The sequence below is a fragment of the Ambystoma mexicanum genome, chromosome 6p (genome assembly GCF_040938575.1).
Source record: "Ambystoma mexicanum isolate Mex_15411 chromosome 6p, UKY_AmexF1_1, whole genome shotgun sequence".
Classification (NCBI taxonomy): Eukaryota; Metazoa; Chordata; class Amphibia; order Caudata; family Ambystomatidae; genus Ambystoma; species Ambystoma mexicanum.
This window is the reverse complement of record NC_090935.1, coordinates 106,161,384-106,181,775: the sequence shown is the minus strand read 5'-3', so window position 1 is coordinate 106,181,775 and position 20,392 is coordinate 106,161,384. Positions and strand designations below refer to the sequence as shown.

Sequence of the window (20,392 nt, the reverse complement as noted above, 5' to 3'; positions counted from 1 at the left end):
GGCCTATTGGACGGTATCGGACTAGACATTCAATGATCATTGTTGTGTGATAGATCGCGACATCTTGACATTGAGTAAGCACATTAGAATGGGTAATGCAATGGCTGACATATTTGCCCCAACATCTGCATCACTGAGACCTATTCAGAAGAAGCACTGAAGGATGCAATTTGAGTCAAGTCAAAACCTTTTACAGCGGACAAAAAAAGGGACATATGTGTTTTATAAATTGATTTTTAATTACACATCTGTTTATTGCAGACGAATCAGTGGAATCAGAATATCTCACAAACTTGTAACATTATGGATTCCGCCAATTTCCCTCCGTAGCATTCTTTACCGTATACCTTCTTTTGCTTGAGGGACAGCTGCCAACGGTCCTATTTGTTGTGCTAGGTTTTTTCGTACTTCCCAATCTCGCATGGTTTTTACAGCAGAAACTTGTAGCACGTAAATAGTACCTTCTTTTGACAGTAAAGGACATGTTCCTTGCAATGTGGTACATTCATCTCAGAAAGGCACACAGGGAAAAGTATTGGAACAGGAACCCGGGATACATGCAGCCATGTTGCGCAATGTAATAACACTTGCAGAGGTTCAAGCATCAAAAATCATACATACTCCAAGGCTATCAACCTGTGCATACTGCTTTTAATTTCCATTTGTCTCCCTTTCAAACACCACACGAATACTTGGTCCAATATTTAAAAATAAAGTGTTTACAGCATTTTTGCATTCTTCATAACTTCAAAAGCACTGAATGAATGTTAATCCAGCTCCAGCACTTGCTTCTCTAAAGTGCTTAAGCCCAGAGCATTCTGGGTGAGATGGCCGTAGGTCTTTCCGTACTGGTACTTGTAACCTGCAGGAAACAAAGTATTGAAAAGTCAGATGAGCCATTGTGAAATGGAAGTGAAAAGTACTGAAGTGGATGATGAGTTAACTTGCCTTTCAGAGTGACGGGGTCCTCTAATTATTAATAAGCAGGCGAGTACTTCTACCAACTTCCAACATCGAAAACTGTACCCACACCTTGGGATTGTCCGTCACAAATCACCCATTGGGAACCCATCTACTCACCTTGGTAAACCCTTCCACAATCACCCAGTGTACCTGCACCCGTAGAGCACGCACCACCATTGTTATCACTTGCCTCTATTATTTTACTTTTATATTTATTTATGTATAGAAATCACAGGAAAGCGATGCATTTTTAGCACAAAAACGCTTACAAAATGTAACATTGATAACAGAGCAGAGGTCCTTTACAATGGAATGTGAGAATGATTCTTCAAGACTAGATGTTGCAGGGGAAGGTGGAAACAAAAACCAGGGACGAGGACATGACAGAATAACATAGGAACGGGATGGTGGGTGAAGTGCTACATTAAGGATGTAGGGGTGATGGAAAAGTGCTGTAGGGTTGTCCGTGAGGGTAGGGAGAGAGGGAAATAGGTTGATGAGTAGCGTAGAGTGCTAGGAAACAGGTTCTTCAGAAAGGAGGAGGGCTTTAAAGTTGGATTAAAATAGATGTAGGGTTGGAGTATTGCTGAGAGGGAGAGGAGGAGCATTCCAATGTAGGGAGGTGAGGAGCAGGAGAGAGCGGAAACATGAGGGAGCGCAGTGGCTCGAATAGTGGCAAAGAGGTGAGCAAGCATGATCGTAATGAGCGAGGGGGAGAGTCAGGAGTGAGATGAGCAGGGTGGGGCAATTCCATGGATGTTTTGAAGATAAGTTTATATGTATATATAACATTTATATATATATTGTTATATATATTCACATACTCCTTGTTTCATAGATAGCCAGACAGGTTATGGGCAGAGGAGGTAAGCGGTAAAGCGAGAAAGCTTGAAAAGTGTGCAAACCGCGAAGTTGAGGACTTTGTCCAGAGGTGAAAAAGCTTAGTTAAGAAGGTCACAGAGGTGACTGACACAGTAGTCAGATCTAGAAATGGCAAAGGAGGCGATTAACTTTTTAGCAATATTGAAAGGAAGAAGCGAACAGATTTGGCTGATGTCGAGGACGTTCTGTCTGATTGCAGTGGCAGATTTGGAGGTGAAGAGAGAGAAGATGTGAGATGGGTTTAAGATGACACCAAGGTTACGAGCAGAAGCAGAGTAAGGAAGGTAATCATGAGAGAAGAGAAGAAGAGGGGGAGAGGGACATGTACTCTTTTTAGCTGGGAAGTATATAACTTCAGTCTTAGTGGATTTGTGCATTAGCTAGTGAGACATCATCCAATATTTAATAGTGGAGGCAGTTTGAAATTTTTGACAACAGCTTGTCGAATGAGGAGGCAAAGGAGAATAAGATCTGAGTGCCGAGGCTGAAACATGTTTGGGATGCTTGTGGTCTCATGCAGAAGGGATGTGGCCAAGCAGTTCGAGCTGGACTGCCCCTTTTCGGGCTGGACCAAGCCTGATTTGCATATAGTCTTTCCCCTTTTGCAATGGCTTTGCAGGTGGAGAACGATGGTCTGGAGGGTTACGCAGAGCAATGCCAAAGGTTAAGATGAATTCTAAACCTTCCAGTCATCACCTCTTTTGTTTTGCTTAGTCACCCAAGTGGAGCATCTATGCCCAGTGTAAGGAACGATGGTGGCAACAGTAAAGACAGACATTAAGTGATCACAGTTCAAAGGGGTTTATTTAACTGTATAATGGCTGAGAAAAACACCTAATCTAAACCTAAATCTGAAATGGGAGCAAGCATCAACCATCAAAAGAAAAATAAGGCAGTCCCTGTGGTGTCGTGTCAAAATAAAATGGCCTATACTAAGAAAAACCTATCGCTAATTCCTTACAACTAATTACACAAATAGTGTGGGGTAAGGGTTCAGTAAAGAAAAAAAGTGTTCACAAAAAATAAGTCAGGATGTGATTGCCAGTGGTCTCTCTTCCCCAAGTTTTCAGCAAGGGACAAGGTGGGACTTTGGAGCGTAGCACACACTCGAGCCTTCTCAGCACGAGCCAACAGATTTGTATCAGTAATCAGGTTCTTTGACGGTTAAGTCTGCTTTCAATGAAAAGTCTCTTGCCTTTGAGGGCCAGATGCTTTAAACAAACAAACACAAAGTTCTGGTCCACAAATACTTTGGGTGATGACTTCCCCATGGCAGACCCCTCGCCTATCGTATTCCACAAAACACTAAACAGTTCCTTTTCTCAATGAAGTTTGGGTGATTACTTTTCACCCTTGGATCTCATTCGGCTGGGCTCGGACCCCAAATGACAAGAGGGACATTTCTCTTCCCTTTGTCTTGCAATATTTCCTGCTTTGACGAATCTTAATGTTTTTTCAAACAATGCAGTTTGACTTTCCCTCAATGTGGTTCGCTCCTGTTCACACACTGTTCATAGGGGACTTCAAACCTCGCCCCTTTTCGTTAGAATCCCTCTGCTGGGTTCACTCTTGCCAACTTTAAGAAACACAGTTCATTATGGGACTTTAAACTTCATCCCTTCTCATTAGCCTCCCTCCGCCGGGCTCACTCTTGCCAACTTTATGAAACACAGATCATTGGGCTTGGCCCTTGGTTGTCGGCTTCCCTCTGCCGGGTTCACTCTCTACAACTTTTACCAACAATTCCTCATGGGACTTCTAGACGTCGCCCTATTTTCATTAGCATTCCTCCACCGGGTTAACTCTTGCTAATCTTCACCATGCAGGATTCTCTTCCCCTTCTTCACAATCGTCTGTCGGTCAAAGACTTTCAACGACACAAAGGATTTGACCAGACCTCTGTATGATCACTTTGACGTCTCTACACCTCTTCCCAAGTCCTTCTGGCTATGGTAGTCTCTAACTTCGGGGAATCGCCCAGAGTTTTCTGCGTGAGCACCCACATGGTGCCAGACACCTCTGTTGCAGGCTTTTCCCCCCACTTTCTCAATAGTTCCTTTGTTTGTTTAAAGTTCAATTAGCCGCTTGCTACTTTCGTTCAACACAGCCTGGTTTCTTATCGCCTTTTCTCCTCGACTCACCGGCTGTGATGAACCTCTTCAGTTTCTTCTCATTCGAGAGACGCTTGGTGCCACAAAGACCAGCGTCTCTCCCTGGCTTGGTTATCAGCGAAGGAGAGTCTTGTGTACAATCGACATCTGCAACACACACTGACTGGTCTTTGTTCGTGATCTTACGATTCCTTTTCTTGAGGCTTCACAAGTCTCTGTTGATAAGGGCAAGGTCACTTCTCCCCTTGGTATCCTCTTGACTTCTGCCGTCTTTTGCCTCCTCTTGAACTGCCATGCTGAGTTAGCTCTCATGTCGTGCGTTCTGACTTGCACCTATTGTGCTCTCTTGCTCCACCTTTTATCCCTGTGGGAAAAGGAAAGGGCTGTCAGGTGTGTGTGGTTTTGGTCGATTGCCTGACTTTGTCTGACCCTTAATTTGGGGCATGTCAGGTAAATAGTTCAATAATTAGTCCGTTGTCTTTTGTGTTGTGCGAAGGTGTTTGTGTCAGAAAGGTAGGGAGTTAGAATGTTCGAATATCCTACGGGGTATAGAGAGGAAGAGGTGTTGTATGGGATTTTAGCTTTCGTCCTAGGGAGATATGTGATTTCGGAAGGGTACATTTGGCAGGGTTTGTGAAGCAACCAGGAATGACCAGAATTTTCATAAGATGAACAGGGGGGATTGTGGGAACGATAGTGTTTTGTTTGAGTAGATTGGGAGTGTGGGAAATAACAATCAGAGGGACTATTAGAAGAATGGTTAGGAGTATTCTGGTAGAAAACTGGAATGCAGGGCTTCTGGGAAATGTGGTCTTCAGGTGTAATGGGATTGTGCTCGTAGTTGGTTTACCAGATGTGTAGGCGTGGTTGGGTTTTACTATGGGAGCTTCTTCGGGTAGAAAGGAGGTAGATGTAGAATACCCAAAGAAAATCTCAGGGACTTCGTCCTCCTCTCTGTCTTCCACAATGTAGTACCGCGCCTCACCTGGAGCATTTCCCTGAGCATAACCTCGGGCTCCCCTAACCTAGGTGATCCTCCCTCGCTTGTCTACCCCCAGGGTTGTGATCTTAGAGTACCAGCCCTCCCTGGCGAATTGAATAAGGGTTTCCAGAGGTCTACTTGGGAGAATACCCTCAGGTTTCTCACACCAGGCATGGGTCCCATGCCTGCTGGTCCTAGAGACCCACGCTACTCCTCGCGTATGAGGCCGAACAAGGCTGAAACTTGTCTGGGGATGCTTGTTGTCTCGTGCAGAAGGAATGTGATCAAGCAGTTCCAGCTGGACTGCCCCTTTTGGGGTGGGACCAAACCTGATTTGCATATGGTCTTTCCCCTTTTGTAATGTCTTGGCAGGCAAAGAACAATGGTCTGGAGGGTTGCCCAAGCAATGCAAGAGGTTAAGATGAATTCTAAACCCTCCATCCAATAGCTCTTTTATTTGGTATCTGTAGAAAAAAATAAATCCGAATAAATCGAGGAAGAAATGACAAAATTCTTTTGGCCAATTTTTATCAAAATATTGGTACAGTTTTATATAACTATAGGTGTGGGCTGGGGTAAGGGTATTAGTTAAGTTAGGGGGTTATGGGGGGATGCAGTGGGGTCTACCCTCTAATTATTAAAACAAAATAAAGTGCAAAATGCAAGTAGGAATTTTGTTTTTTCAAAAAAGAAATGTGGTAATTTCTCCATTCGTTTTTTAAAATGCATTTTTTTCATGGGTTGTGCCAAGATCTGAGTGTCGTCATAGAAGAGTTGATAGGAGAAGCCGTACAATGAGATCAGGGTGCCTCTAGTCTAAATGTAGGCAGTAATTCCGTTTACTGCTGCGCCATACTTGTAATGAGGCCCATAGATCTGTAAGGGTTAGGAGCAAATTACAAGTCTTCTATTCCATTCTCTAATTTTAGATCCTCTAGCTGACTCATTTATTTAATATTTATGTTTGGTACCATTTTCTCTTAATAGCATTGTACGTTTATTTGCAAAATGTATCCAAAATCCCTCTGATGGACTTAGTAGAAAGCATGTCAGTGGAAGTTGCTGAACCCGAACTTCCTTCTTGAAAATTAATTCATGATAATACATTTCAGACAGGCTCTCATCCATTGGTTCTCCCAAGGCTCCTATTATTGCTGTCATATCTTCTGAGACTAAATGTAGCCCTGGATTTCAGTTTGATTTGACTTTGTTGCCCTCAGCTGATGTGCTCCTGCTTCCGACTTATCTCCGCCCCACTGATCACGTTGAGGATACCCTGCCAGGAAAGGACGCCAAAGCTTTGCCTGCCTGATGGTAAATGCAATCACAGCATCCATGAATAGTTGACGGGGTGGACTCAAAGAGATTGAACCTCTCTTGTATTACCCCATTATCGGCAAGAGGCGAGCCTTCCACATGGCCCTCTACTGTTTTGAAGCAAATGATGATACCGCAGCTTCAACAGAATGTCGAAACCAATGATATACAGCATAATTGTCAGTCTGGCTTCCGGCCCAGACATGAAACCGAAACAGCCCTTCCCACGGTTTGGGACAATATCTGAGCCGGAGCTTACGTTGGCCACTCAACACTTATGATCATGCTCGCCTGTCGGCAGGCCTTTGATACAGTGGACTTTGATATTTTACGGTTCCATCTTGTTGAGGCGATTGGCGTCCTATATCCTGCTAAATGGATAACTGTAATCTAGTGAAATTGGGGCCATTACTTTCGTCTTCGGTGGAAATTAATTGTGGTGTACCTCAGGGTTCTCCTCTTTCCCAGCTACTGTTTCACTTCTATGTCCAGCCATTATTTGATATATTTATTAAAAACATGGATTGGCATCCCAGTCTTATGCTGATGAGGCAAACGTGCATATTACAATCGACAGCCTCAATCACGCTTTCAGCAATATATCCCGTTGTCTTTTTGAAGTTCAAACTCGAATGCTTCAAAATTGTCTTCAGTTAAATCACACGAAAAGAGAGTTCATTTTTAGAGCCCCCAAAAAATCACAGAAACGCAGGAGCCATCTGCCCCCCACACCCACACACCTAGTTCGGTCTCCACTTTGCTTTGCACCCAAAATCAAACATGTTGGCTTTTCTGGCAAGTTGATCTTATCTGAACTCTCAGATTAGCGGAACAGCCAAGACTGCCTTCTACAAACTACGCCTGCTTTATAAAATACTCCCTTATAGCAAAAGGAACTAGTTTCCAGCCTTAGTGGGGGCGTTCATCAATTATATACTCAACTATTGCAACTCACTAAGCTTGGGGATTCATGAATTACAAATGTGTTGGTTACTAAGGGTTCAGAATGCTGCTATCTGCCTCATCTCCAATTGGACAAGATCAGTTCTGACCACTCATTTCTGCCACTCGTTACTGGCTTCCAGTTGGGAGCAGAATTCCCTTCGAAGGACTGTGTCTGGTGTGTACATTTTGGTACAACCTTGCACCGAGTTAACTGGCAAAGAAGATTGACTTCCCCACCCGGTCTTTCAGGTCACCCAATAAGGATCTCTGAACATCCCTAAGAGCTGATGCAAAAGATTGGGGTTGGGGGGCAAATGCTTCCAATATATATAATTCCTCAGCAGTGCGAAGTCTAGACCTACTCATCCACATCCCCCCCATGTTTGATGCACTCAGGGCTTCCCTCAAAATCCAGTTCCCCCTTGATGCTCAATGATGCCCCTGCACACCACCTCTCCCGCGGGCGTTGGGCCCTGCCATACGGATGCCACACCTACTCTGCTATATCATGGATCACTTGCCCACTCTCCAGCCCCCGTTCACTTGGAGTATCCAAGGACAACCCTAACTAGCAGAGTAGTGGGGTACGCAGCCTCCAGACACAGACACAGCACTCACTGATTCCCACTTACCTAAACGTAGGTCAACACAATCCAGAGTGTTTGCTTACTAAAGAGACGCATGCCATTGTATGCTGCTAGTTCACCCTGCTGCCCTCTTTTACTAAAAGCTGGGCACTGCAGCACCAGAGGAAACCTGGGGATGGACCCATGGTGCACATGATGCCCAGGTGAGCCTTGCACCACCGTAGGAACTCGAGCAGCACAATCAAACACACGCCCATACGGCCTGCAACCAGGATTCGAGAGCTGCAAACAGACCTGAAGGTTCATGTCTGGAAGGTTGTGAATTAATCATAACCACTGGCATCTCTCTGGGCAACCCTACAGACCTTCCATTCCTTGGCTTTTCTTGTGGTCTAGGGATGGGACTTAGCAGTTGATGCTGGACTGCTCTTTTTAGGATGGGACCAGCCCTGACATGCATATGCTATGTTATTTGGCTTTCATACTGCACGAGTGACCACCATAGAGTTCTTAAAGCAGAGTCCTTGTCCGTCGGTGAGCGAAATTGTGACCCCTTCCATGGTTTTAAACGGACCCTAAGTCTGGGGGAGGAGAGGATAAACGGAAAGTGAAAGGAAGGAGAGAGTGAGTTGGGGAAAATAGGTGAACGAAATAGAACAAACCTACGTAACAAACATTAGGGGAAACAAATGTTAGCAGGAATGTGCGCAAGAGATGTGTAACTGTTCGATAGGCAAGAAACGGTCAAATCAGCAGGAAGAAAAAAGACAACCCTAAGGACAACCTTCTCTTTAGATGATTCAAGATATCTTAAGTGTGTTGAAGAGATGGACTGAGACTAGAGGGTTAGAAGCAAGAGTCCGGCACAAAAGGAGGTATATTTATGGCTTTTATTAAATAATAAAAGTGTTGGAGGGTTTTCCCTACATCAGAAGAAACTAATGGAATTGTCAGGCAGTCTGAAACTATAGAGTTAGTCACTGTTGGATCCGTAGACCCTACTTCTGTCCCCACAATTAGTATTAGAAAAACGTGCAAGGAATCTTCTCTCCAAATCTAAAGTGTTCATAGTATTCTCGACAAACAGAAACCTTCTCAGCTTTGCTGGTGTTTAAGTTATTAAGAACATAATGTTCCAAAATACAAAGTTCCAAGGCTAGGGGACGCTCCTTTCCCCTAGACATCTTATTCTCCTTTAGCAGGGTATAAAGTTCCAAGGCTAGGGGGGCTCTCCTTTCCCCTAGACTCTTATTCTCCTTTAGCAGGGTATAAAGTTCCAAGGCTAGGGGGGCTCTCCTTTCCCCTAGACTCTTATTCTCCTTTAGCAGGGTATAAAGTTCCAAGGCTAGGGGGTGTCCCTTTCCCCTAGACTCCCTAGTCTCCTTTAGCGTGGTATAAAGTTCCAAGGCTAGGGGGGCACTCCTTTCCCCTAGACTCTTATTCTCCTTTAGCAGGGTATAAAGTTCCAAGGCTAGGGGGTGTCCCTTTCTCCTAGATTTATTATTCTCCTTTAGTGTGGTATAAAGTTCCAAGGCTAGGGGGGCATTCCTTTCCCCTAGACTCTTATTCTCTTTTAGCGCAGCATAAGGTTCCAATGCTGGGGGGGGCACCCCACCATTCCCCTAGATCTCTGATTCTCCTTTAGCAGGGTATAACGTTCCAAGGCTAGGGGGGCACTCCTTTCCCCTAGACTCTTATTCTCCTTTAGCAGGGTATATAGTTCCAAGGCTAGGGGGGCATTCCTTTACCCTAGACTCTTATTCTCCTTTAGCGCAGTATAAGGTTCCAAAGGGGGGGGGGGCACTCCACCATTCCCCTAGACCTCTGATTCTCCTTAAGCAGGGTATAAAGTTCCAAAGCTAGGGGGCACTCATTTCCCCTAGACTCTTATTCTCCTTTAGTGCGGTATAAAATTCCAAGGCTATCGGGTGTCCCTTTACCCTAGATTTTTTATTCTCCTTTAGCGCTGCATAAAGTTCCAAGGATGGGGGGGGCACTCCTATCCCCTACCTTTCTTATTCTCCTTTAGCGGGGTATAAAGTTCCAAGGCTAGGGGGCACTCCTTTCCCCTAGACCTCTGATTCTCCTTTAATGTGGTATAAAGTTCCAAGGCTAGAGGAACACTCCTTTCCCCTAGATTTCTTATTCTCCTTTAGCGCAGTATGAAGTTCCAAGGCTAGAGGGACACTTCTTTCCCCTAGACTTATGATTCTCCTTTAGCGCAGTATGAAGTTCCAAGGCTAGAGAGACACCCCTTTCCCCTAGATTTCTTATTCTCCTTTAGCAGGGTATAAAGTTCCAAGGCTAGAGGGACACTCCTTTCCCCTAGATGTCTGATTCTCCTTTAGCGTAGTATGAAGTTCCAAGGCTAGGGGGGCACTCGTTTCCCCTAGACTTCTGATTCTCCTTTAGGGCAGTATACATTTCCAAGGCTAGGGGGGTGCTCCTTTCCCCTAGACCTATGATTCTCCTTTAGCAGGGTATAAAGTTCCAAGGCTATGGGACACTCCTTTCCCCTAGACATCTTATGCTCCTTTAGTGTGGTATCAAGCTCCAAGGCTAGGGGGCACTCCTTTCCCCTAGACTTCTGATTCTCCTTTAGGGCAGCATAAGTTTCCATGGCACTGGCATGGATGGAATCTTTTTTGGGAAAAAGAACCATTAGAGTCTGCAGCACCATAGCACAAACTGCACCAGTCCCTTTGAATTATGGGGTGCCACAGGGGGCCTGATTATCGCCAATCGTATATAACATCTTTGCAACCCCACTCTTTACTCTACTGGAGAAGAATCAGATTTGGTTTTCTAACTATGCAGATGATACACAGTGGCCCTCATTACAACCTTGGCAGAGGACCATGGTGCTATTAGCACCACGGTCCCTGCCGCTAAGGTTACGATTCCGCCGTGGTGGATGGCGGAATTACCGCCCCATTCCAAGGTGAGTGGTGCGGTAATTCCCCATTCACCATTTGCCCTTCCCCATTCTCATTTTTCCCCCCATAGGGCATAATGGGAATGGGGAAGGCGCTAATTACGGCACCGTAAAATACTTGTAATCTTGTAATCACTTGTAATCAGGCGTTAAGGGTTAACGGCGCCGACGGCGTTTGTGGGTGTGGTTTAGCTATTTATGAACCCCTTGACTACTCAGCCATTTTGGTCCTCATGGCCATTCCCACCCACTACTGGCTCGAACCTTGTGCCCAAAACACATCCTCCTGTTATGGCTTTGCACTAGCTCTTTCAAGCAGAAACATCAAACGTTGGCCTGCCAGTGTTATTTCTGAGTTATGTGGTAAACCAGAAGAGGGAGTCAGACTAGGACTTAGCATTCTCAACAGTATTTATTTAAATAATAAGAAAAATGCCTATCTAACCCTATTGCTATGAGGGTATTCCCCTACCTAAAAATTAAGCGAAGGGTGATCGTCAAATGTCCAAAATGATATACTCTTCCGCCCAAAACCTACTTGCTATCTGGCCCTATCACTTAGAAAACACAGACAAAAAACAGGCCAGAGCAACAGCCTTTACACTCAAGCTTTACTTGGCCAAACTTCTTGGGATTCCTCCCAAATAAGGGGGTTTTAAATGGTCAAAGATCACAGTACAGTTCGCCAGCCTCTTTGCAGGTTTTGAATGACCAGTCGTAAGTATTCACACACATCCAATACTTTCCATTCTTTAAAGGGTCAAAGGATTTTCTTAGTGTGTTTCCACCATTTTTGAGCTTGTATTTGATCATGTTTGGGTTTAGTGTTTGGGCAATGGAATCCTCCCTCTCACCCTCGCCCCAGTCATTTCCTTTCGTGTTTGTATTTCGAGGGCTCCCTGAAGCCCTCTTGCCCTTTTGTGGGTTTAGTAGGGTCTTCAATGGGCACCCGTCAGTGTCCAGCATTGGGTTTTTTGCATTCCGGTAATGGTTTTGGCTTCCCAGCCTCTGATCTCAATGTCACTTCGTTCTCTATGGCTCCCCAAAGCACTCTGGCCCTCTGCTATATTTAATGGAGCTGAGCCTCGGTTGGGCGTCTGCCCCTGTTCAGCACTCAGGTTTATTGCGCTCCCATAACACTTTTGTTTTCCCAGCCTCTGATCTGAATGTCACTTCGTTCTCTGGGGCTTCCCAAAGCCCTCTGGCCCACTGATATATTTAATTTATCTGGGCCCTGGTTGGGGGTATGTCCGTGTTCATCGTTTGGGTTTCTCAGGCACCCATAACCCTTTTGGCTTCTCCAACACTCTGGGACATACCTGCTTGCTCTTCTACCTGGTGTTATCTTCTCTGGAGCGTTTGCCTCCCCTTTTCTGCCTGGCTCGGAAGTTGGCAAACTTTGCATGCAGAGGACAGTGTTTCGATCTTTCTGGTCTGGTCTCGGCGTCACATAATGGGCCCAGGACCACCAAAGCTCTGCCGTGGTCACGCTTCCAGGCGTGATGGTCTCTCTACCGTCTCCATCTCGTTCTCGGCCTTAGCTTCATTGCTGCTCGGACGCCAAACCACACCACAGCTGGCCATGTGGTCTAGCATAGCTCCGCCCTTCCAGGACATCTTCCCGTCAGAGGCTCGCCTCTGCGTCTTATTCTTTCTCCTCCATTCAAGGTTCCTCGCCTTATAATGTTCGTTATCCAGGCGTTAAGGAAGGGACCTGCTAAGGGACCTCGGAATAGGGCGCAAAGGGTTACGGGCACTGATGTCCTTAACGGTGCCCGGTATCCTTTTGCGCCCACCACGTAACGAGGCCCAATGTGTAGAGCCCTACACGGTTTAAATTGTGTTGCCAATCAAAATATGTTTAAACTATATTTGTAATTGTGTGTGTTGGTTTGAATGATGATTCACATATAACAATAAACATGTTCTAAAAAGATAGGGTTCAAATAGTAGCTTAATTTGCAAACACAGTGGTGCAAGGGATTTCTCTTTATGAATATTTGGGATTGATATTTCTGTCGGGGACGTATCTAGTGCATTTCGTTTATAATTCAAGCCACTGTCTAGTCTGGCCACAATCCAAAAAGATCCATTAAACATTGCAAACTAAAGGTCAAAACCCGACCTGCCCTGCCCCGTCACTCCCCACAAAACCCCATCCCCCATCCTTCTCCCATCTGCCGCGCCATACTCCCGCCCCCACATTTTTGGAAGCAGCCAGAGTACCACTAGTTACTTTTGTTCCTACTATTTGTTGGCTGACACAATGGAAATTTTTAACGCATATTTTTCAATATCGCTGGTTCAGCTTGAGTGAGAAATACCCTTCACTTCATTGATATTAACCTATCCAAGCCAAGAAGAACACTAATACAGCAGGACATTTGGTTATTTACGGAGGGGATTCTAAGGGCAGACCCGGGGATCGAACCTGTGTGGCTGCGCGTCGCCTACCTCCCAAGACGAGCACGTTGCCCGTGAGCTACCCAACCTCTTTCTTTTCCTTAATCACAAAATCACATAAACAATGGACTCACTAATGAAGGCACCGGATTCTTCAGCCAGACGATGGGCCTCATTACGACCCAGGCGGTAATCTGCCGACATTACCGCCATGGCGTAATGAGCGTTTACGACATGGGCCGATGGCGTAAAGTGCGCCAAATTACGACCCATCGCGCACGAGCATTACGCCATGGCGGTAATGTAAATAACACCATGGCGGAAAAGGCCCCTACCGGCATCGTAGGGCGAGCAAGGTGCACTTCCGCCACCGTAAGTAGCGGCCACCGTAATTAGCGGCCACCGTAATTAGCGGTGGCCGCAATTAGCGGTCACCGTAAAAAGCAGAACCGGAAATAGCGTCATCGCGGCAGAACGGGAAACAGCACGTCGGCCATCTTTAAAAACACAATCCATTGCCATCCTTCCGAACAACACCAGATCCAACCCTGACACCTGTCCCAACCCATCACCCACCCATCCAACCACCCAAAAATGCCTAAAGTTGTTAAGAAGGCATGTGACCGCCAGAGCCAGGAAAGATTTACCCGGGAGGAACTCTGCATGCTTGCGGAGACCCTGCAAGACAATGCAGCTGTCGTTTTCTCGCCGGAAATGACCAGGCCAGCGATAGCAAAAAAGGCCATATGGGCCCGGGTGGCCGAGCGCGTCAGCGCGGTGGGGACCGTACCCCGCACCCCACAGCAGTGCAGGAAGCGCTGGGATGACCTTCGCATACGGGTCAGAGCCGTCATCTCTGCGAACCGCAACCTTGCCCTGGGTACCGGTGGAGGTTCGGAATCCCCACTGAAACTCCAACCATGGGAGGAGATTTGTGCATCCACGATTGGCATGGAAGGCATTGAAGGCGTCGGAGGGATGGAAAGGGGAGTTCCGACATCAGGCGATGAAGCTAGGTGCCTCAAACAAGACATGCCATAGTCACTGCAGTCCATTCATGTGTAGCACAATGTTGCCCTAGAGTGTAAATGCAACACATTAGCTCGACACTGCCCATAGCCACATGCAAGCTCCACCCTGTATACACTGCTGGCACCCACATACCTGCATCCACATACCACACAAAAAGGAGACAACCTGCATGGCCCTGCCTGAAATCTGCCTCATCTACTGACCAGATTCATGTCAATCATTGTCATTCCAAAGTCCGCAGACCCATCAATAACGCCCTCCCTCCTTTGCTCCACCACAGGCACAGATTCACACCCCGAGGACCAGGACACCCCTGCGACGAAGAGAGCCAAGAAGGCCAATAATACCATCCCCGCACCCGCAACCTCAGCTGCAGTGAGGCAGACCCCACAACAAGCAGAATCCACTGCAAGCAAACCGGACGGCCCACCGGCAAGCACCGCTGTAGTCAGCAGGCCAGCAGCAGCAGCTCTACCTGTACCAACATTGCCTGCCACAGAAGGCACCGGGTCTGCGGCCAGCAGCAACATGGGTGAAACAGCTGCAATTGCTGCATGTTCAGACTCTGACATTGAGGAGCACGAAGTCAGAAGCCCCACTGACCTTCTACATTCCCCCTGTTTGTCAAATGCCAGCCCCCATGAGGATCACACACAGGGGCACACAGAGGAAGAGGAGTGGCCTTCTACCCCATGCCCAGTCCTCAGTCCACAGGAGGGGAGCAGCCCCTCCATCACACCACCAGCACTGGGCATGGCCCAGCAGAGGCAGCAGTCCCTCGAGGACATCATAGAACGGCAGCAACATCTGTCCACGATGCTGACTGAGCATGCTGCGGAATGTGTGGGGGCTAGGGCAACCATTGAACAGGCCACGGAGACCCTAAGGGCCGAAATAGCGCAGAGCACTGCCACCCTGAGGGATGCTATGCAGGCCATGTCTAGGGACATTTGTGGTGAACTTGCCGGGTTGCGTCGTGCGCTCACTGAGCTCACCCACACCCTGCAGGACGTGCATGCACGGGAGCAGGCAGGGACATCCTCCGCTGCCAGTTCTGCACAGAGCAGCCCCGTCCGACGTTCTGGACGGAACCTGCGCTCCACAGCCAGGGGTGCCCCGGGGTCCGGGAGAGGGGGCTTGTAACAGCCTGTGGCCACTGTCACAGGCATCTGTTCACACTTACATGGGGTGTGTTGGGGTGTGCAGGGGGGAGGGGGGAGGTGGGAGGGGGTGTGTTGGGGTGTGCAGGGGGGAGGGGCGAGGTGCGAGGGGGTGTGTTGGGGTGTGCAGGGGGAGGGGGAAGGTGGGAGGGGGTGTGTTTGGGTGTGCAGGGGGGAGGGGGGAGGTGGGAGGGGGTGTGTTGGGGTGTGCAGGGGGAGGGGGAAGGTGGAAGGGAGTGTGTCACGACGTTTAATGATTGAAATACACTTTTTGATTTTCCGAAATGAAATGTGTGGACATTTTCATTGCATATGTGTGCTTTATTGGTGTACAGTCCACAGTGTGCATGTCCCAGAGACACACAGTGCCCCAAGTGCAGTCCCCATGTGATACACACCAGCTGTGTGTGCTAGAAGCAGTGGTCGATGATATTTTGGTGCATTGCACGCCCCTCCTGTGCATCGCCTCCTCCATGGGGTGCTGCCCCATCTGCACCCTCCTCATCCTCATCGTCAGGTGGTTGCAGTTCTGCGTCAGGGGGCAGGGGCACATTCCATCTGACGCACATATTGTGTAGCATGACACATGCCATGACGATCTTTGCCACCTTCTCATGGCGGTACAGGAGTGCCCCACCAGACCTGCTGAGGCTTCGGAACCGTGCCTTCAATAGGCCGAATGTCTGCTCTATGACCACACGAGTACGTGTATGTGCACGGTTGAAGTCCTCCTCGTGCTGGTTCTGCGGGTTCCGGACTGGTGTAAGGAGCCACCTCTTCAGGGGATAGCCTGCATCACCTGTATGTAGGCGAGAATGTATGTGTCAGTCATGACGTCTGATCAAGAACATGATGTGCCACCATGGCTTGCATCCAACTGTTACTTTGGCTCACTTCTACATGCACTAATTGATTCACACAATGCAACCAGTATATGCTCATGGCTCCCATGGCCTGTTTTGCATGCCATCACCCAATGTATGCAGAGGGGTGGAGTGCATTGTGAGTGCCCATCCACTGTGTCCGTTCATGCCGTTTAGTTAGTTGGCCTGGCACATGTCCTGTGGTGGCAATGCGCACATCATTGCAACATTGCTGTGGGCCTCATCATGACCCCAGTGAGCAATGCTGATGTAGACAGGGACATTTTGGGGGCCCTGCTGTCTGTGTAATGGTGTGTTGATGTTTCTGTCCGTCATGTGCCTCCTTCGTGGGCAGTTATCGGGGACAGGCCTATCGGTTGATGGTGTTTGGTGACGTGCATGTAGGTGCTTTTCATTGTTGACAATATGGTCTGAATTGGTAGAATGCACTTGCAGATGGTTGTGTCATGGTTGGGACACAACCTCATTCACATGGTAGAGCTGCATACATTGGGTATTGGCTTTACTGGTGTTGGGTGGAGTTTGGGTTACTTTAGGGTATCATCTGTCTCCGTTCTCTCTGCTACTCACAGCCAATTGGAGTATGCATCATTCCCCCCCCTTTCAGCCAGGTGGAGTATGCATCATCCCCCCCCCTTTCAGCCAGGTGGAGTATGCATCATTCCCCCCCCCTTTCAGCCAGGTGGAGTATGCATCATTCCCCCCCCCTTTCAGCCAGGTGGAGTATGCATCATCCCCCACCCCTTTCAGCCAGGTGGAGTATGCATCATTCCCCCCCCTTTCAGCCAGGTGGAGTATGCATCATTCCCCCCCTTTCAGCCAGGTGGAGTATGCATCATTCCCCCCGCACCCCTTTCGGCCAGGTGGAGTATGCATCATTTCCCCCCTTTCAGCCAGGTGGAGCATGCATCATTCCCCCCCCCTTTCAGCCAGGTAGAGTATGCATCGGTACGTCATTCACCTACCCACTTCACATTTCCATGGTCATGACATTGGACTCACCGAGTAGCCAGGATCTTGGGCCTGCATGTCGCTCCATGTAGCGTGGTATTGTGGAGCTCCTCAGGACCATAGAATCATGGGTTGATCCGGGGAATCGGGCACACCAATGTGTGATGGTCTTGTTGGAGTCACAGACCATTTGCACGTTGATTGAGTGGATCTGTTTCCGGTTGCGGTACGGTACCTCCATGGCACGTGGAACCACCAATTCCACATGGGTGCAGTCGATGGCACCAATGCAAGCAGGTATGCCGGATAGTGCATGGAAACCCACTTTGGTGTTTGCAATCTCCTGGGCAGTCCGTGGTAATGAGATGTGGTCGTCTGTGTGCTTGAGGAGGGCATCGAGCACTTGGATGAGTGTTCGTGAGAATAATGGTTGTGAGATGCCATGCAAGTGCCCCACTGTGTGCTGGTAGGTGCCTGTGGCCAGGAAGTGGAGTACAGACACTACCTTCAGTCGGGGTGGGATGGCGTTTGGAGTTTCTATCATGCTGACGATGTCGTTGTGTGTCATGTCTACGATGGCGGTGATGGTGTCCCGGTCCAAACGGTACAGGGTGTGGATCTGCTCAGCAGTGAGGTTGAATGGATTGGCTCTGATGCGTGGGATTGGGGGCTGCCTGCGTGGTGGCACTGGCTGTGCTGGTGGGGCTTGCTGGGCCTGCCTTGCCCTCCTTCTCCTCCTGCGTCTACTCTGTGCTGCCTGTTGTTGTTGTTGCTGTTGTAGCACTTGCATTGCTATCAGGTCCTCCAGCCCCAACATTGCTAGTCGTATTGGTATCATTGTGGAGTGTGACTGGGTGTAGGAAGGGGTGGGGTGTGCTCTTTTTGTACTTCCTGAATCTGTATTGCCTTCACCTGTGCTGTTTCTGTGCACCTGTGGCAGCTGCATTCACTTTCCATGGCCATTTACGGTTGGTTCGCAATGGCGTAATTAGCACCATGGCGGTAAGGTACTTAACGGGCTGGGTGATGGCGTTAGGTGCATGTCCGCTTGGGTCGGCATTCGCGTACCTTTCCGCCATGGCGCTAAGTACGGTGTGGGAGGTCGCGTGCGCGTGCCCTTGCCGCAGTTAGCGGCAGCGTTAACTACGATGCCGCTAATGGCATCGTAGTTAACGGTCACAGGTCATGATCGGACCTAGCGGAAAACAATGGCGGTAACCCTTTACCGCCATCGTTTTTCACTTAGCGCCAGGGTCGTAATGAGGCCCGATGTCTTTCAGTAAAGTCAGCAGTGACTTGTGTTCCCTAATGGCAGCACCAAAGCACAGCAAGCTTTCCTTTCACCGCGATCACCCCCTCGCCACCAAACAGGAACTTCCATTACAATTGCACCGAAAGGCCCAGCAACCACTCCTCTGCAGGCTCACCGGAAACGGGATGCGAGGAACGGAGGCTCCGAGTACAACGTAAACTGGCCTCAGTATGTATTTTGCATTCAGACAGCAAACAGAAGAAGAGAGCTGGGTGGGGAGCTGGCTAGAGCTGGTGGGGGACTCTGGCAGACCCGGCAGTGCCCCGGTTCAGAAGTAGTTTTTGGAGACTGCCTTGGCTCAGCCACGTGACTGCGGGGGCTCCGCCACGTGAACGCAGCTTCAGATCAACTGTACAAGAAACATATGAGCAATGGCAGATTGGGAGCCCCACCCTGATGGGTAGAAGGCAGAGCAATGGGAGGCAGGCGGACAATGAGCTTAAACAGGAGAGGTAAAGAACAAATGGAGCAGGAGTGGCATGAATACGGGGAAGTGGAGAGTCCTGGAATATGGGGATTGCAGGGTTGCAGTGGGACCTGTGCATAGGAGGATGGAGGCCATCAGCGTGTGTGAACTAAACATGATGGGGAACAGGGCTTTAAGTGGGCCAGGGACCTCGCAGGCTCAGAAATATGGTTCTGAGATGGGGTCCTGCTGTGGCTCCCTCTAGCCCTCTGGGTGTCCCGTCCGCCAGAGCCCAAGGCTTGTTTTCTAAAGCCTGAAGCTCTTGCTTATGTGGTGGTGCCGGCACCAGAGATGCCCATACACTGGTGCCACCATTATGGAAGAAAAGGTGAGGCCGCTGGAAACCAGGGCATTTGTTTCCAAAGCCTGAAGCTGAAGCTCCCGTTCATTCACTGAAGCATCAGGCTTTAGAAAAAATGGCCCTGGTTTCCGGAGGCCTCACTACTTAAGCTTTAAAGATGGCACTGTCCCTCACTAGGCATTCCCGTGAGAGAGAGTGCAGTGATCTCTGCATCCATTAACAAAAGGGATACCTGGCGAGGGCCAGCCCCACCATTAAGGCTGAAAGAGTGAGGCTCTGTCACCTGCTAGGCATCCCTTTTGTTAATAGATCCAGAGATCATGGGGGAGATGTGTGGGGGAGAGGATGCTGATCTCTGCAAAGGGCTGCCTGGTGGGTGAGGGGATGTCTGTAACCCATTAAGCAGGGGCTAGTTAAGGGTGTGTACCCTAATGGGGGCAGGTGACCTCTCCTGATGAGCTCCGGCTTGTTTTCTTTTGACACCTGAGGCCCTGAAGGAGAGCAAAGTGAGGTGAGAGACGTGAACACCAGACTGGAGCAGACAATGTGGGAAGGGCATATGGATAAAGAAGGGACTAAGAACAAAGGGGAAGACATGCAGGGAAGAGCATAGGGAACAAAGGGGAAGACATGCAGGGAAGAGCATAGGGAAACCAAGAAAGAGACAGAACGCAGAAATGTAATAACGTCATTTTCTCACATGCCTTTTTAGTTTTGGGTATTAGGTGTTGCTTTAGCGCCACCTATAAGCCAAAACTATTGCATTGCAGTACACATAGGGAGAAATGGCATGTGAGTAGGGGCTCACAGCTTGAAGGTGTTATTTGTCCGCCCCTTGACTGCCCATAGCCATGATTATCCATAGGGCATTTTCCTACCCCTTCCCGACCTAATCACCTCCTTATGGGAACTCTTTTAGTCTTACCAATAAACTCTGCACTCAAAGTGCCTTCCAGTGTCTTTTCAAAGAAGCCGTCTGAGAGTTAATGACTTAATTGGACCTGTAAATCCACTACTGTTGCAATAGAAGTGTCTAAGCCAGGTCTGCCTTCAGCCACTCGATTTAATTTATAATCACTATGAGTGTACTTCACTGGAATGCAGTTAATCACAAGCATTGGCAAAGCCAACCGTTTTGGCTAGTGTATAAGTATTAGGCAT

The 20,392-nt window shown here is 48.3% G+C and overlaps 1 protein-coding gene across 1 annotated transcript in view; it reads right to left on the bottom strand.

Moving 5' to 3' along the window:
- Window positions 1-216: 216 nt before the first annotated feature.
- CIMIP2B (ciliary microtubule inner protein 2B) overlaps window positions 217-20,392 on the bottom strand; it is a 144,416-nt gene continuing 124,240 nt past the window's right edge. The window contains exon 6 of the mRNA XM_069626789.1: window positions 217-862. Within this exon, the coding sequence (XP_069482890.1) occupies window positions 768-862 (95 nt within the window). The 3' untranslated portion in view covers window positions 217-767. The remainder of the gene's footprint in view (window positions 863-20,392) is intronic.